Source organism: Stenella coeruleoalba (assembly GCF_951394435.1).
Source record: "Stenella coeruleoalba genome assembly, chromosome: 11".
In the NCBI taxonomy this organism is placed as follows: Eukaryota; Metazoa; Chordata; class Mammalia; order Artiodactyla; family Delphinidae; genus Stenella; species Stenella coeruleoalba.
This window is the reverse complement of record NC_137157.1, coordinates 100,851,713-100,869,967: the sequence shown is the minus strand read 5'-3', so window position 1 is coordinate 100,869,967 and position 18,255 is coordinate 100,851,713. Positions and strand designations below refer to the sequence as shown.

Below are 18,255 nucleotides of genomic sequence, written 5' to 3'. Positions count from 1 at the left end.
CACCCTGCCCGGGACTCGGGCTAGAATTAGTGATTCCAAAGGCATTCTCAGCTTACGGCTGTTCTCTGTCATCGAAGCACAGGACGATACTGCTCAGAAGAACTTAAGGGCTGACAGAGTTTAACCCTCTCCTTTCCCAGATGTGAAAACTGAGGGCTGGAGGTTAAAAGGTAGGTCACATGTCTGGCCAGACTCAGATCCCTGGTGTCCTCACTGCAGGCCCAGAAAACCTCCCACTTCACCACGAGGCCCGCAGGGGCAAGAGGACCATTTCTCATCAGCCCCTATGGCCAGGGTCCAGGGGCCATTGAGACATAAATAAACCAACACCTGAAGTGTCGCCTGTCTCTGGTCTTGAGAGCCAAGCAGGCACCTGCTGTGAAGCTGCGTCTCCTCCAATGACAGAGGCCTGCATCCTGCAGGGGGTGTCCCTGCCCTGGAAGACAGCCTGAGCCCATCTCTCTTCACAGCTCCGGGCGAAGCACTCGGGGCCACACCCGCCTGTCTGTAAGTTAGGGCTCCTGTCCCCGCTCTCCTGGACCACTGGGCCGTTTAACCCGCCAGTAAAGCTCTTGGAGGCGAGAGCCTGGCACAGATGTCCAACATTGCCTTTAGCTGGCGGTAACCCTGACATTTATCACCGCCTACGTTTTGTTCTCAAATCAAAAAGGGACACTTTCCTCCTGGGGGAGTCTGTGCACCTCAGTAAACAGGAGAAGTTTCTTGCTCAGTGTGATTTTTTAGCTGCTGCAGGTAGAGCACAAACGACGGGGTCTTTCCTGGTTTAGTCTCGTGCTGTCACCGATACTCAACAACTTCTCCGTCGAACTCCACGGCAGCAGGACTGGGGCTTCTGGAACGTGCTCCCTGTTTAAACGAACTTGCTTTGCTGTGTTTCTTTTCTCAGGACCGGCCACTGTGGCTCATCACCGTCCAGAAACCCTCTCGTCAAGGGGCGGGTTTACAAGACTCTGTCGCTAGACGCTCACGGGGCTTCACAGGTGAAATCTCCCCCCTTTCCGTGGAACACCTGTCATTCATCCCGCTTGGTAGGTAGAGAAACTGAGGCAAAGCACAGAGCAGGGAGCAGAAAGGTCGGCGGCAGAGCCGGGACTGTGACTGTTCCCTCCCAGCCCCCGGAGCCTGGGCCCCTGGGAGACACCGTCAGGGAGAGGGGCAAGAGCTGCGGGATGGGGGAGGGGCCATGGCTGTGCGCAGGAATCCCACGTCGGAGGGGCGAGCGTGGGTGCCTAGCTGCCCAGATGCACGAGAGGGGTGCTGGGGCCCGGGCGGGGTGTGCGGGACCCCATCCTGAATCCTGCCCTGCTCCCGAGGGGCAGGCCGGCCCCAGGGAGCCGACTTCAGCCTCCTCTTCCCGCAGACGCCAACCTGTTTGGAATGTTAAGAGGCCAGGCTATGCACGGTGTCCCAGAGGGCTCTGTGGGCTGCGGGGCTGGGAGGTGGGGGGCACCCACACCTCCTGGCTTTGCGTCCTCTCGGGGCGGCTGGGAGCCACGTGTGTGGGGGGCTCTGCAAGCTCTGAGACCACCCAGCAGGGGTCCCTCATGACCGCCGTCACCTTCTTACAGACGGTGCAGGGTCCCGGGTGCCAGGCGGCTGTGTGACGGCGAGGAAGCCACTCAGCTCGTCCAAGGCAGCGTCCCCATCTGCAGGGTGGACGCTTGGTTGGACCGGATGCCTGAAGTCCCCTCCCACTCAGACACCCTGACTAGGAATCGCACCGTGAGACGATGGAAGGAATAAGGTTTTATCACTTCCTCTTTCTGTGAAAGAAGTGGTGGAGGAAGGTTCCAGAACGGGGTGGGCAATGGCGGGCAGCCTCGGTCCGTGAGAAGAAGGGGGAGGGGTGGACCTGCGGGTGGCCCTTCTGCACACGCCCCGTCCTGGTAAGTGTCCCTCATTTTGGATAAGGTTCCATGACATCGAAGACCCCTTTAGGACAAAAGGGATGAAAAGGCAGAGGAAGCAAAGTAGAAAGTGAAGGGGAAGAGGACCAAGTCCAAGGAGATGGGGGAGGAGGAGGGGTGGAGGGGAGGCAGGACGGCCCGGCACCGCGCGGGTACTGGTGGGCGGAGGGTGAGACCACGGGGCAGGAAGGAGATCTGGGGGCTCCGCAGCCCAGACCCTCCTGGTTGCAGGTGGAACAGGGGTGCAGGGGGGGACAGGCCTGTCCAGGGGCAGCGGGCTGGGCAGGGGTGAAGGTGGGCTGCAGTCCAAGGGGCTGCACACCTCTGGCTTGTACACCAGCCCCGCCTGCGTCACGTGGGCTCTTGACGGGGTCAAGTCACGTGAACCAGGAGGACGGCGGGGTGGTGACACGGCAGCAGGAAAAGCGGCCGGTGGGCAGGAAGCAAGGTGGATTCGAGCATCTGCTCTGAACAGGGCTCTTCCCTGGGACTCGGTTTCCAAAATCTGTACATTTCAGGCCCGAGTCACTTGATTTGCAAGAATCAGCTCCGGATGGCCTTTCCCTTGTCAGCTCTGGAATGGTGAGGTGTCCTCGGATAGGAGCTGCCTGCCGGGACCATCTCCGCTGCAGGCCCCACTACCGGGCACGGGACACTGTCCCCGAGCAGGATTTCAAATCCCGGTGGCCCAGCTTCCCAATGAGCACATATCAGGCAGGACAGCAGGACCACTTCTGAACCATCAAAGTGTGGAAACACTCGGGAAAGTTGCTTCCAGCAGCTCTAATCTGCTCCCAGTGGGTATGATTCCCTGGCAGTCTCTCTAATCAGGGCGGCCAGTCTCACAGCCACTAAGCCCCAGGAGGGGAGCCCATTCTGGGGAGAAACTGCCTCGCAGGACGAGGAGAGTTCACCTGGGTACTTGGGCACTCGGGCGAGGTTTAAAATTTTGCAGCTGGAATTTTACAGTCAAGAATCCACTCCATCAGGAACAATAAAAAGAGGGCCAGGGTCCTGCAGCGGGGGGTTAGTGAGAGCAGGACGCCCGGGCTGGCCTCCACTGTGGGCTGGGCAGGTGGAGCGCGGGAGGTTCTTTGGTCCGGCTCTGCTCCTGGCTCTGCCCAGCTGGCTGTGTCCAGGGTGGACGGGTGAGCCCCCTGGAATTCAGGGTGCACCATCCATTCTGATATTCTTCAGGTTTCCCAGACATTTAGCTGCCTCTCTGCAGTGCGGTGTTCGAATATTTCTAACGGGAAGGAAAGAGCATCACCGCCTGGGAAAATGCCTTACTGGCGTGGCATCCGGGACAACCCCCGACCCGTCTGCTCCCTGCTGACCCTGCTTCTCACTACCTCCCGCTCTGTGATGGACGTATCCACGCAAAACCTCGTGCTGGGCTGGGCTGGCCTGCATCGGTGGCCCCCCAAAACTAGGTTTTCACCCCAAATGTCCTTTCATCTCCAGCCCTGACCGTTCTGCATCTACCTCAAGGCTCAGCTGAAATGCTCCTCCTTCGTAGGAAAGGTCTGGACCCGTCACCGTGCCTGGGAAGCCGCCCCTTGAGTCCATTTCATTGTTTGCGCGTGAGCCTCTGGCAAGCTTTGCTATTTAATGCTGGGATATTCTTTATGTTTAAAGTATATCTGTACGGAATCTAAAAAAAATGGTTCTGAAGAACGTAGGGGCAGGACAGGAACAAAGATGCAGACGTACAGAATGTACTTGAGGACGTGGGGAAGGGGAAGGGGAAGCTGGGACGAAGTGAGAGAGTGGCATGGACATATACACACTACCAAATGTAAAATAGATAGCTAGTGGGAAGCAGCCGCATAGCACAGGGAGATCAGCTCGGTGCTTTGTGACCACCTAGAGGGGTGGGATAGGGAGGGCGGGAGGGAGGGGATAGGGGGATATATGTATAGCTGATTCACCTTGTTATACAGCAGAAACTAACACAACGTTGTAAAGCAATTATACTCCAATAAAGATGTTAAAAAAATAAAGTATATCTGCTTTGTCTTGACCGTGCTTGTCAGATATTTCTATTTGACATGCCTCACGTCAAGTGATGTGATGTAACAGTGGCTACCATTTAACTGGGCACACACTACAGGTGAGGCACTTTGCATGCATTAGCTCACTTTGTTTCCCTAGTAACATGTGAGATAGGTCCTATTATTATTCCCATTTTACAGATGAGGAAACTAAGGCACAGAGAGGCTGAGTAACTTCCCCCGGGTCACAGAGGAAGTCAGGGGCAGAAGCCAGACAGTCTGACTCAAGAGCTCTTGCCTGAAACCATCACGGCTCAAGTCTCTCCCAGTGCTGTCTACGTAGCATTCAATCAACAGATATTTATCGACTGATTGGTGCTGACTGTTTTCCAGAAACAGTTCTAGTCTGAGCAAAGGAAAATAGGAGGAAAGAGCCTGACCTCGCCACACGTGGTCCCCTCACTTCCCGGTGAGTAAGCAAACCCTGCTTGACAAGAAGCTGATTTCTAACCTGTGTGCCTCCAGAAATAACAGTCCCTCGAGAACGAGCTAATCTCACAAAAATTCATGTCCTCGGGAGCCTTTCAGGCATCCAGGACCTTGGCAGACGGAGGTGGTGTCTGTTGGTCTGTGTCCCCAGCACCTGGCTCACAGCAAGTGATCAATAAACGCGGATGGGGGCGGATGGGCTGCCGAGCCTGGCACTGGCCTTGCACGACGTCCCTGTGGCTTCTCCGTGGTGCAGCATGCCTGCCTGTCTGCACCTCTGCCGAGGGACAGTGGGGCCTCACAAGCCCTGGGGACTCACTTCCTTTACTGTGGGAATTTGATGGAGCAAAGTGATCAAACCTTAGCTGCACAGCGTCTCACTGAGAGCGTCAGCTGGTTTCTGCACCCACAGTGAGATGCACACCCCCCGGTCCCCAGCCTCCCTGTGTACAACTCTAGGGCCTCAGCCACCCTCTCCCCTCCCTCCTGATTTCCTGGCGGCCCCTCCTCACTTGCCCTTCAAGGTCTGTCCTCCTCCTCCAAGAAGCCTGTCCTGATCTCTATCCCCACTCCCCAAAGTACAGAGTCCCCCAAAGCACACCTGTCACAGAATTCAACACGTCGTACTCAACTTTTTTTTGCACATCTCCAATTTTTGTTCTCTGCCTTCATTTCTATGAACATTATTTTCTCTGACAATTCAGTCTTTTTGAGACACTCTTAGTGTCTGACTCATTTCTGTATCTTCTGAGACAGCTAGTGAAGTCCTACATGAAGCAGGTCCTCAGTGGGCTTTGCTGAAAAAAGTTAACAAATGACTCATGGCCTTGCACCCTCACAAGCATCTCTCTCCCTCCACGATCTGTGACCCTAAGATTTCAATGCCATTTAATACACATCTGGACGCAAAAAATAATAGTAACTTTTTGGGCTTGGAGTTTCTGGTCCCGCAAACCACCCAGTTAGCCTGTTTGTTACAGAAGCAGCACCTGACTATGTACTACCTATGAGCACAGCTACACAGCACACAGTTGTCACGAAGAACAAATAAGTTAGAAGAAAAAAGCCCTTCGGAAACACTAAAGGAGGCGCCCGTGAACGGAAGGTCTTCAGTACCAGCGTCCCTTAGGGGTGGGCTGGTGTTGTGTCCCGGCCACGTGGAGCCCATGAGGGGCCCAGTCACCCCACAACGATTGACCTGGTGTTTCTGTAGATAATTGTAGAGGCTGAGAATACAGCAGTGAGCAAAACAAAAAAACGGCTGTCCTCGTGAGGCCAGGGGTGACAAGCAGATAAACGAGGGCAAGACGGTGGAGAGAGATGTAGGAGAAATAAAGGGGGGAAGTGGGCAGAGGACACGGGCGGTGGGACAGGCCCCGGAGAAGGTGCCGAGGCCGCGAGGCCAGCCGTGCGAAGGGCGCCCAGACGGAGGTCCCACCACGTGGGCGGGCTCAGGTTGCTGCGGCACAGCTGGGGGTTGCGGGGGCTGGTGGGGGGGGCCGAGGAGGGTGGGGGGGAGTGGAAGCTGCAGAGGGGCTCTGTCTCTCAGGAGGTGGGGAGCCCGGAACAGTGGCACGTATTTTGAGAGGACCATTTGGCTGCTGTGTTGAGCCCCGGCTGTGACAAAGGGCAAAGGGCAAAACAGAGACTCCTGCCAGGAGGCGGCGGTGATGGTCCGGGTGAGGGGTGGTGGGCGCTGCAGTGGACACGGAGGTGGCAGGAAACAGTATCTGGAAGGTGTGGCTCGTAGGATGCTCTGAGGGCCTGGAAGCAAAGGGTGGGACAAAGAAACAGGCCAAGGATTTGTGCCTGAGTCACTAGAAGGATGAGGCTGACCTTTACCAAACGGGAAAGGCTCTGGGGGACCTGGTGAGCTCAGGGCGCCGCCTACCAGGCCTCCTGCGAAGGGACGGAGGCGGCAGCGCAGGTCCGGCCTCGGAGGAGAGGGCCGTGTGCGGGCGGCAGCAGCTCGCCGTTATCACAGGCCACGCAGGAGACTGGGCGTGACCTCCAGGGACCGGGGCAGAGACAGAAGAGGCCCGAGGACGGAGCTGGCGCTCCCAGCAGCAAGAGGAGGAGAAGGCGAGGGGAAGTCAGCCCGCGACTCCCACGAGAAAAAGCAAGTGGAGTGAGGGCAGAGCTGAGAAAGAACAGCGTCCCCAAGGCCCGGGGACGATGCGGCTCACGGATGAGGGACCACCCGCTGAATCTAATCCTGCAGAGAGTCAGGTAAGCGGCCCCGAGACAGGCCGCTGGATTCGGCACCGTGGAGATCCCCGGTGGTCTCAATAAGAGATGCCTCGGCGTTGCCATGGGGGAGAAAGCCGGGCAGCGGCAGGTCCAGAGAGAAGGAGGAGACGGGAGCGGTGCGGCGGGGAGGAGAACCAAAGGCTGTGGCATCGGAGGAGGGAGGCCTCCGTCCAGGTCTGCGGCGGGAGACGTCGGTGACGTTGTCTTCCACGAGATCAACCAGACCAGCCCGGGGCACTTAGCCACCTGGGTCTACACACGTCACTACTTAAAAGGTCGCAGAGACGCTCTCCCAGGGAGAAAGGCTGGGTCAGCCCTGCCTTGAAGCCCCCGAAAGAGCTTTTCCCTTTTCACCAGTGACCCACAGAAAACAAGACCCTGCTGCTAGCTGTCTGGGAAAGCCACAGCTACCTGCAGGCCCCATGGCTGCAAGAGCACCAGCTTCACTGACAGAACGTCTCCCTGAATCCAGGGCGGGGCAGCAGGGCCTCACACCCGAGAGGCAGAGTCCCGTCTTCACCCTCTCGGTGGAGCGGCTCCCAGCCCCGCAGTGCGGAGCTGCCGTCGGCACCGCACACGCGTGGCACGCAGTCCGCGAAGCTTGCTCTGTGGAGAAGCCCCGGCTACTGCACGGGATCCAGCTCCCCTGCACCTCTGATTAGGAACCTCCGCACCAGAGTCGCCACCGTAACTAGTCCTGTTAGTAGCACCCCCTCCGTCTCTGAGGGACAGTGGACTGTGATCACAGCCCTTCACCTGTGCCGCTCTGTATGGACAGCACGCTTCTGTGTCCTGTCACCTCTGGGACCACGGCAGCCGCGTGACTTGCTCTGGCCACTGGCACGTGAGCAGCCATGATATAAAGCGGGCTGAGCAAAAGCCTAGAATACGCCTGTGTGGTCTGACCGTGTGCCCCTTGGCGAGAGCTGCCCCGTGCCGTGAGGGCCACAGGCACGCACGCTGGACGCTGCCTCAACCTGGGCTCTGGGATGAGGTGACGACGGAAGCTGGTCCGGCCCGGAGCCCTCATGCAACACGAACCAAGGATGCGTGATTCTTGTTTTCAGTCACCGAGAGTTTGGGATGTTTTTTTCCTGCAGCAAAAGCTGCCTGGTGTCCTCTCATTAGAGTTTCAAGCTCCTCCAGGGAAGGGACCATGCTTATTTTCATGATGCGTCCTCACGCCCTGCACGGTGCCCTGACGCTGCGGGCCCTAAAGAGCGCACACACAGCATCACGCCCGTGGTAGCGTGCTGGGCTGAAGTGTGGGCTCAGCTCACAGTCCCTGCCACCGGCGCGTCGGCTGCACCGTCATACTAAACCCCTTAAACTCTTGAGCGAACCGACTCCCGCCCTGACTTCTCATTCCTTGAGTTTGGCCTATGGAGCGACGGCGAATTGACCACGAAAAGCCAAATAATTTAGGCTTTGCAAACGGGCCCCGGGTCTCAGCCGTCACGGACACTGTTGCCATTCTTAGTGCCCAGTGGTTAAGGCCAAGCAGAGGGGCCACGGTCTACACTTGCTGGGAGTTAACACAGGCCACCGCTGCCCGGGGACCCCCACTCTTGCCTCTGCCCACCCAGGGAGTTCCCGCCCCGCGCAGAGACCAGGCGAGCATCAGGCAGGAGTCAGAGACAACGCAGGGCACAGCTCTGGGCTTCAGGGGGCTTATAAGGTAACGGCAGAGGCAGGACAGGCCTGTAAGCGTCTAAGACGCACGCAATTCTTTACGGGAGGTCACGCGGTGCCGTGGGGAGAGTTGGTTTCACTCAGGAGGCCTGGTTCTCTCTGCTCTGCTGTGGTCAATTCAGTTACTCCGGGAGGACCTTTCCACTATCCTGCGTGGGTGCGGAAAGCACTGGACAGGTCGATACAAGATCCCTCCCTCGCGTTCCCACAGTTCTGCACCCTGAGAGGTTTCACCCACTGAGTGGTGGCCGTGCAGGTGGACAGGTGGGCGTGCAGAGGCCCCCTCTACCTTCCTGGCCCGGCCCTGTCTCCAAGCTCGTCTGGCTGCAGCCCGCTTCGGGGGTCTCCTCCACCTCGAGTTAGGGCCCAGACCTGGTCACGCTGAGCGGACGGTGACACGTCCCAGCACCCATGTCCAGAACCAGGTCAGTGAGCCCCAGCTGAACAGCAGCGGCAGGAGGTCCGGAAGCGGACTCAGCCCGGGAGCAGGTTGGGCCGGGATTTGCCGGGGCGGACGCTGGGAGCCCGACCTTCTGTGTCCAGGGCTGGGGGGCCCCCCACCATGGGGGGCTGCTGCCGGAGAGGGAGAAGGGACGCCGTCCCCGGGCCTGTCTCCAGGCCAGTGCCCTCCCCCCTCAGGGAAAAGCAGTTCTCACTCTGACAGGCGGCGAGCCCAAAAATAGGGCTTCTGTGGCCGGAGATGCCCCACGTGATGTGAAAGGAGGAGAGGGCTGGCAGAAGTGGCAAAGCAGAACTTCCTGAACATGCACGGATGCTTTTTTTGCCTGGGCACAAACGAGCGGCCCCATAGAAACCGACGTGGTGCCGCAGACACAAGGGCAGGAAACCGACCACCGTTCTGTGGAACAATACAGACAGCAGAGATAATCCCATGGGCTCCCACGCCCTGGGAGCCTGGGGAGCAGCTCACTGCTCTTCTGCTGCAAATGTATGTAAACCCCCAGCCCCGGCCGGGGTGGCGGACGGGGCTGCTCAGATGGCCGCGGGGCTGTTCTCTGTGCAGCTGTCTCCACCAGGCTGTGGATTCCCCAGGCGGTCACAGGAGCGGGGGCCACAGTGGGTTCTAATGGACTCACAGCAGAGCTGGGACCTTTAGAGCAAAGGAACCCATTCAAGAAAACCCTCCGTGTATGTGAAATCAGGTTCCTTGGCAATTCAGGCTGGGGGGAGACTGGGGGACGGCGAGGAGGTCACGCGGCCGACAGGCCCAGGCTACTTACTCGGGACCCCGGACACCAGCCGCAGAGGCCGCAGCACGCGGAACGCCCTGAGCGCCTTCACGTCGAATCCAGCCCCCTTCCCTCCCAGGGCGTTGGCCCCGTCGGCTTTGGTTGCTTGCTCTAAGATTGCACTGAAAAGCCTGCAAGAGAAGGAGAGAGGGGGCGTCAGGACGTTCTGCTGGCCCAGCGGGGCTCCGAGTCCTCCGAGGGACGCTGGGAGGCGAAATGCGCGGGCACCTCCAGCCACCATCAGTCCGCTGTGCGGGAGGGTCCGGGACCCCCATCGGATGACGGTCCCTCAGGGCAGGTCCCGCCTGCCCTGTGCTGGCATCGAGCGGGCTTCGCGGCACTGGCAGCCCAGGCAGGGCGTCAGGCAGGTGGAGGCTGCCGCCAGGGCCCGTGCCTCTGCCCTCCCAGCGTCCTGGCTCCACGTCCCAGCTCCTCCCGACGAGCCCCTGGCTTCGATCTGAGCCTGGGCACAGACGAGTGGCCCCACAGAAACCGCCGTGGTGCCGCGGGCACCAGGACAGGAAACTGACCACCGGCCTCGGACCCTGGCAACACCTGTCATGTTGGAGTGACGGGGACAAAGGTAACAGACACATGTTCCAGAGGGGACAGAGGAGCGTTCCAGACGGTTCTGTCCAACAGAAACGGTGCAAAGCACAGGTGTGGGCCGTGTGTGCAAGGTAGATTTTCCAGTAGCCACGCTAAAAAAGTGAAACAGGAACAGGCGAAATGGACGGTGAGGATAGATTTTATTTAATCCAGCATAACCAAAATAGGATCACTTCAGCTGGAATGAAGAGTTTTGTTTTGTTTTGTTTGTTTTGCGGTACGCGGGCCTCTCACTGTTGTGGCCTCTCCCGTTGCGGAGCACAGGCTCCGGACGCGCAGGCTCAGCGGCCATGGCTCACGGGCCCAGCCGCTCCGCGGCATGTGGAATCCTCCCGGACCGGGGCACGAACCCGCGTCCCCTGCATCGGCAGGCGGGCTCTCAACCACTGCGCCACCAGGGAAGCCCAGTAATAGAGTTTTTAGTGAGGTGTCTGTGCCTCTGCGTTTTGCGCTACATCTTTGAGACCTGCTGTGCTCCACACACAGCGCATCTTGAGTGAGCGCTCAGTGGCCACCGCAGCTGGAGGGGAGGGTCCTGTAGAAAGAACCCCTCCTGAGAAATTTTGCTGGAAAAAGGTAGGAGAAGAGAAAAGGTAGTTCCTGCAAGAGGGCGTGGAATCGTTTTGCTTGTTTTTAAATGAAATCATGTAATAGAGACAGACGATGGGCAGTAAAGAAGTGAGGGGACAGTGGCTGGAAGGGTCGTACCCCTGGTGGGCAGGAGGGCAGGATGCCCGCAGAGGGGCACGAGCCCAGTAGCCAGGACGGTTCATCACGGTCCCGGGGAGGGAGGTGCATTGTGGGTTCAGATGCAGGTGTGGGAACAGACGGAAGTCCTCTTCTGACGGCGCCTCTCTTCTCAGCGAATCAGGTAGCAAGCCATCAGCTGGAATGTGAAAGGGGAGGGAGTCCTGGAAGCTTGAAAGGTGAGGCAAAGGCATAAAGGGGTCGCAGAAGAAAGTGTGGTGTGAATGGAGCCAGGCGGTGCAGTACGGTTTCCAGGAACCCAGGGCCTCTGGGAGGAGGTGGTCATGAGGGGAAGTGACACATCGGCTCAGCCTTGTGCGTTTCTCTACCCGCCCCAAGGGCACAGCTCAGGTAGCAGCTGGTCGGACCGGGTCGGAGTTGGTGCTTTTGCAAGTGATCAAGGAAACGAAGAGAGAAGTAACAGCTGAGTGCAGACACAGGCGAGAGACGACCTCAGGGCAGGAGGAGGGCACCGTCGGAGTCCAGCGCCGGACGGAGGGACCAGGAAGGATGGGTGGTATTTTCAGGAGAGCAGGAAGCTGGTCCGAGGCCATGGAGAGGATGTGGCTCGCGGTCATGGCGGGGATCCTGACTTCGACCCTGGGAGTGGGCAGCTGAGACAGGACAGAGTCAGGATCCCTGGGGAAGAAGACGTCAAGGAACCAAGAAGCTTGGGAGGCTGATGGCGGGACAGTGTGTGATGGAGAGGAGGAGCTGGCCAAGAGCTCGTGTCTCCACAGCCAAGGAGAGACTCAAAGGCGTGGGAGGACCACGACTTGGAGAAGCAACGGGTAGAGGGTCTGAGGACACAAGCATCAGAATTGGAGGAGTTGGGCTTCCCTGGTGGCGCAGTGGTTAAGAACCCACCTGCCAGTGCAGGGGACACGGGTTCGAGCCTTCATCCGGGAAGATTCCACATGCCGCGGAGCAACTAAGCCCGTGTGCCACAGCTACTGAGCCTGCGCCCTAGAGCCCGCGAGCCACAACTACTGAAGCCTGTGCACCTAGAGCCCATACTCTGCAACAAGAGAAGCCGCCGCAATGAGAAGTCTGCACCACAACAAAGAGCAGCCCCTGCTCGCTGCAACTGGAGAAAGCCCGTGTGCAGCAATGAAGACCCAACGCAGCCAAAAATAAAATAAATAAATTAAAAAAAAAAGAATTGGAGGGGCTTAGGGAGGAGGGGGGCGGTGGTCTGAAAGCAGAATAAGAGGAAGCAGGGCTCCTCTCCTGGCCTGCGAGCATTTGGAGGGGAGGGGCCGTATCTTGAGAGACGGCAAGGGCAGCAGGACCCGTGGGGAGAATGAGAGAGAGAAGGAGGGACCGGTGCTGGGGTTAGGGCAGCACGAGGCTCCCTGCTCTGGAATAAATCTGGTGAGGACCCAGCAACACCCACTCCGTACTGATGTTTTCTCGACAGAGCTGAGGAGCTGGGACAAAGCTTGCAAAGCGGAAATCTGGTATCTGGACTTTTACAGAAAATGTTTGCTAAGACCAGAAATGGGGAGGGATTGTGGGGAACACAGGGCACCTCGGAAAGGTTTCGGGAGGGATTAGAACATGCAGAGAATGTACGGCAATGGGAGTCTGGGATCCTGGGCCACCTGTGGGAACCGAGAAGAATATGGGAAAGGGCCCCGTGGACCATCTTTGTCTTTGTACCTAGAGACGTCCCACTGACTCGTGGTCAGAAGAGCGCACTGGGTCGTGCCTAGGGCCAAGGAAGACGCCCAGGGAGCAGACCTGAACCGGGCCTGGGCAGCCTGGTCTTGAGGAACAGGCTGGGGCTTCTATGACCCCTGCCCCAGGGGGCTGGGGCTGGGAACGGGGAAGCTGCAGCTGGGGGCTTAGCAGAAGCTTAGACCCAGGCAGGGCCCAGCGGCGGGAGCTGGTCTAAACAGGGATTTGCAAAACGTGCTCCGGAGAGCCCTCGGGGACGTCTCGGGCAGCGAGGCCAGGGATGAGTGGCTTCCCTTTGGTCTGTTTTCCACGCGGGGACCCCGAGTAGGCTGTGTCTGCACGGTGGGTTCTGTGGCCAGACCGCGTCTGATGTCCTGCCTGCTCTGTGTTCCTTCACCCCAGCTCGGCAGTCCGACGGGTCCATGTGTTCGCTGGTGACACCTCGCATCCCAGGCAGAGGTCTCCAGGGTGGGGGAAGCGGGGTCCTTTCTCTGCAGAGAAATGTTCTTTCCATGGAAGCCTGGATCAGAGAAACTCAGGACGTGGACACCAGTTTGCAAGTCTGTTGAACAACATTCCAAATCCAAACCAGATTTGGTTCCTAGAACTTCCTGGAAGAAAGGAACACGCTTATCAACGTACAAGATGTTCACAAATGTTATTCGGGGAAGGGAACAGAGATTGAACAGCCATCCTCTCCTTTAACCCCTGAAGGGGCAGAAATTTCAGGAATGGGCCTCAGACGTGTTCTCAGCTTGCAGGGGCCGGCGTGTTTCTCCTCAGTCACGCTTTGTAGAGGCGAAACCACTGCTTGGTGCCCCCCGGTGCCTAAGGGCCAGGGACCTTCTCCAGGCGGTGTGTCTGGCAGTTCCTTAGCTGGACGTTAGAGCTTGTCAGAGAGGACGATGGTCTCTAGAGGCCCTGTGAGCCGAGAGGCAGGGCCCCACATTGGGAGGGAGCTGGAGACACAGAGAGGCCCCTTAGGCTGGAGTAGACAGTCTGAGCAGGTGCATCTGCTGAGGGCTCCCGGGTGCCTGATGGGGGCGGAGGGAGGGCTCCCGGGTGCCTGGCGGGGGCGGAGGGAGGGCTCCCGGGTGCCTGATGGGGGTGGAGGGAGGGCTCCCGAGTGCCTGGCGGGGCTGTGGGCAGAGTTCCCGGGTGCCTGATGGGGGCGGAGGGAGGGCTCCCGGGTGCCTGATGGGGGCGGAGGGAGGGCTCCCGGGTGCCTGGCGGGGGCGGAGGGAGGGCTCCCGGGTGCCTGGCGGGGGCGGAGGGAGGGCTCCCGGGTGCCTGATGGGGGCGGAGGGAGGGCTCCCGAGTGCCTGGCGGGGGTGCGGGGAGGCCCCCCGATCGCCTGATGGGGGTGGAGGGGAGTAGCTCACAGAGGCTCTGAAGTCCTCCCACATCCATTCAGCAGCCCCATGTCCCCACTGTTCCGAGAAGACTCCTCCACTTCCGGAAGGAATGGGGCACGTGAGGGGAGGGCAATGCCTTGGCACTGGCCTCCTGGGTGGCAAGGCAGGGAAGGGAGAGGGGCCCTCAGCCCGGCACTCAGGCGGGCAAGCCCACCTCCCCCGGAGCAAGGCAGACTCCCTCTAGTTTGCAGGAGGGCAGAGGCTGCCCAGGAGGGGCCAAGGTGAGCAGATATTTCCCAGGAGACACGAGGAAGCAAAGGCACATCCGTGTAAGGGGTCGGGATGGGAGGGCACAGCTGAAGAGAGGTGGCTGGGCCACACCCTCCATGCGGGTGTGTCGTTTTCCGAGTTAGAAGGATGGGCTGAGTCTAGACTGGATGGAGAGCCCCAAAGACCAGCGCCTTGAAGAAGAGAAACCAGGTGCTGAATGTGGCCGATTGCGAGATCAACGGGAAAAAGCCAGAGGGTCATGGTGGACCACAAGCTGAGCCAGCGCTGGCATCGTAGCCTCCACGTCACAAACAGTCGAGGGAGGCACCCTTGGGAGAGTGCCGAGTCCGGACGCGTCCCTCTCTTCCTCAGCCTGACGGCCCGGGCCCGGGGAGACGTGGCTGGGATCTGGGCTGACCCACAAGCAGTCCGCTCGCGGCAGTCTCGGGAGGAGCCGGCTCCATGCAAGTGGGGGACGGGCCCCTGTCTGAGGTCCACCTGTGTCTCCTGCTTCCATCCCACGCAGAGGTGAGGCCACGTTTGGGGCAGAGCATCATATAGACCAATGCCAACTCAGCCCACAGACGGGAGAAGACTTAGCTTCTCTGCCCCAAGAGGCGCCTCTCCTCTCTGTTGGCCCCAGAAGCACCAGATCTCATTCCTTGGGCTCTTTCTGTGAGTGTGTGAAAGGTTCCCAGGAGACTCGGGCCTTGAGGGCGACGCTGAATTGAAAAGGATTTAGATGTATCGGGAAGAAGCGCGTTAAAGGACTTTGCCACGGTTTGCTGAGTTAGTTCAAGGCATTTGTCAGTCACTCTGTTTATCCTGGAGTGAACAGAAGCAGCAAATCTCTCGCAGATCTGCAGCTTCACCCTGACATCCGCACGTGGCAGAGTCCAGAAACTTCCGTGTCCCTCATGCCTCCCAAGTGTCCCTGATGTTAATGCAAAGCGTGTCATGCTTGGGCAGGCAAAAAAGGACAGCGGCGAAAACTCGGAAACAGCTCCAGACGCCCGGAGACAGGGACTCGCTCCCAAATGGCCCTGATTTGCTCCGTCACTTCCTGCAGGAAAGGCCGGGCGCCCACGAGGCTCTGAGTAGGGCGCGCTCTGGGGAAGCCACCAGCACAACATCCTCCCGGGGCGGCTGGGAAGGGCCCCCTGGGGTAGGAGCCTAATGCCACGCTGACCTGACCCCGGAGGCTGTGGGGACAGCGAGGGAGTGAACGGCAGGTGGGCTTGAAGTAGCGCCAGGTCAGCCCCGAGGCTCGGGCACCCTGCCCTCCGCAGACGGACGAGTGACTGGAGCCTGGTCAGCTGTGTCTCTCGTGGCGCGTGCGGGTCTCTTTGTACAAACATTCCACAGAGAATCTTTTCCTGAAGTTACCGATGCCTTGATAAGGAGATCGTCACTTCCAGCGTTTCCTGAAGCTTCCTGACGCCGCTTTGTTTCTGAGCGTAGGCTGACTTGGCCTCTGCAGCAGAGCGGGTGGCCCCATGCCCCCGGCCCTTCCTACTCCCACTGTCCGGTCCCGGCAGCCGCCGAGCCAGGACCCTGCAGAGGTGCAGGTGGGTGTCCCGGCTCCCGGGTGCCAGCCGCCTTCCCACCCAGCCTAACCAGACACACCCGGCCACACCGCAGGGGAGGCGCCCAGGGGCTGCTGTGCCGGGTGAGGCCCAGAGGGAGACCTACAGCTGGGGCGTCTCCTTGACCGCACAGAGGCCCCTGGGCTCCACCAGGAGGCCCCGGATTCACCGGTGCGCACGCGTGTGTGTGTGTGTGTGTGCGCGTGTGTGCGTGTGCACGCGTGTGCAGGTGGGAGCGGTGGCCGGCGCTGCTCCAGGTGACGCTCCTCTCCCTTTGGAGACAGTCTGAATCCAAAGTGATGTTTAATAGATCCTCTCGTCTGGCCTGAAGCCCAGGGCCCTTGTGACCAGAGACACAGATACGGATGGGAAGGGGCCGGTGCCGGGCGAGGGTGGCGGAGGGGGGGAGGGGTGGCTGTACTCACCCGACAACCACAATGATAAAATCCAGCAAGTTCCAGCCGTTGCGGAGGTAAGCGTTGGGGTGAAAGAGCAGCCCGTAGGCTACGACTTTTAAAAATGCTTCCACGGTAAAAATGATGAGAAAGAGATACTCCACCCGTTCCTAGGAAACACAAGGAGAAGAGAGAGAAGGAGTCATTAGACCGGGGATTTGGAAAATTCTGACCCAGCAGGTCCCCCAAGGTGGTGGAGGAGAAGGGGGCCCCTCCACGGTCGGATCAGGGGGACACCCCCAGGCCACATCCCGAGCCCCACGATCCATCCCACAGGAGAGCTCCGATCCACTGGGCAGGAAGGGGGTTTTTAGTCTTCAAATGTTAAAATGCAGAAATTAGGGTGGTGAAAAATCGCACATCTTTGAGAAACATCTCAGTTCATCAGTGAGCAGTTCCTCGTACTTCTCAGAAGAGAACTCATGATGCCTTCTCTAAGGGGACCCAAGGATGCCGGGATGGGAGCTGGTGCTGAGAAGGGTTGAGACAGAAGGGCAGGGGAAGTGCCACAGTTCTGAGTCACCAACCCTGAAGCTACAGCCGGGGTCTCTGTACCCAGCCACCAAGAAGCAGAGCACGCAAACCTCCGCCGGCTGCTGAAACAGAGGCAGCTGCCCACGCGCGCTGACCCCGACCTGCGAGCCCTCTTCCGTGAGGAAACAGAACTCTCTGTCCAAAGAGCGAGACCGGATCCGCAGGGACCCCAGCATTGCCAGGATGAGGGCGGGCACTGGGTGGTGGAGGGGCGGTGCTATTCCGCTGTCCACACTCTGTCCTCTCCAAGAGGGCTCTGCTGTGGGATGTGGCCTTGTCCCTGGAGCCCACGCTCGGCAGGACTGACTCCGGCTGGCTGAAGCCGACTCAGGGCTGATTCACCGGCACCCCACCCTCCGCAGCAGCCGCTCTCCCACGCTGCCCCCGGTGCAGAGCCTTCAAGGCCCCTCAGGCAGGGGCGGCCGTGGCCTTCCCACACCGGTGCTTTGCGCTCGTCTCCGTGGGAGCGTCCAGGAAGCTCCCACCTCAGACCCTAGACCCGGCTTCTCCCCCTCCGCAAGTCAGGAGGGGCTCACTGAAGACCCCAGGTCCCACGCCCACCGTATCCCTAGAAGGCATACGGCCTGCCGCCCACCCTGCAGGGAGGTCAGGCTGGTCCCAGCGCCCCCCGTGCTCTGCCCATCTGCTCTGCCCACCCTCCCCAAACCCTGCGACATTGAGCGCGTGCCGGCCTCACCCAGCCCAGCTCAGGACGAAGTCTGGGGACACAAAGTTAAGAAGGGAAGAGCCCCGGGCCCCACCCAGACCTACTGGAGGAGATCTTCTGGCCGTGGAGCCTGGAGGTGCACATTCCAGACCATTCCCCGGGTGTCTCTGAAGCACCTGACGTTTAGGAACCACTGGTCCACGTGCTGAGAGAGGCCCAGACAAGCGGCAACCAGGGGAAGGGGATGGAGGGGGGGACTCCACCAGCCTCTCCGAGGCAGGCTTGTCCTCACCTCCCACCCATTCCGTCATCTTGAAGTTGGTCTGGGACGTGGCTTCCCGGGGGTCTGCGACCCAGGAACAAACGGCAGTGCGTAGGAACTCTGGTCTTTAAAAAGCAGGTGATGTTGGATAAAAATGTACATCAGGACCTTGTTGAAAGGGAATGCATGTTCCAAAAGGGCGCGACACACCTGAGGACGACTGCGGAAGGTGAGCTGTCCAGCCGCTCAGCCCCCGCCCCCGAGACCATTCAGAGCGCCCACGTTTAGCCCCAGCTGACAGGGCCACCTCCTCTGCACCCCCAGAAACCTCTGCGGAAATTCACGAAGTTGGAGCAGGGATGAGAAGGGAAACAAAGGTAAGCTGGGTACCCATTTGTGTCAGGGGCTTTCATGTGTTCGCCTGCGTGCCAGATGCATTCACCCCACCAGCCTCCATCAGTCACACGTCACTGGTGAGGCACAACCA

General features: G+C 59.5%; 1 protein-coding gene across 1 annotated transcript in view; it reads right to left on the bottom strand.

The window, feature by feature from the left end:
• The window catches only part of CACNA1C (calcium voltage-gated channel subunit alpha1 C), a 457,740-nt gene that overhangs the window by 167,632 nt on the left and 271,853 nt on the right, over positions 1 to 18,255 (bottom strand). The window contains exons 4-5 of the mRNA XM_079938602.1: positions 16,276 to 16,415; positions 9,595 to 9,734 (exon numbers count right to left, since the gene is read on the bottom strand). Of these exons, the coding sequence (XP_079794728.1) occupies positions 9,595 to 9,734; positions 16,276 to 16,415 (280 nt within the window). The remainder of the gene's footprint in view (positions 1 to 9,594; positions 9,735 to 16,275; positions 16,416 to 18,255) is intronic.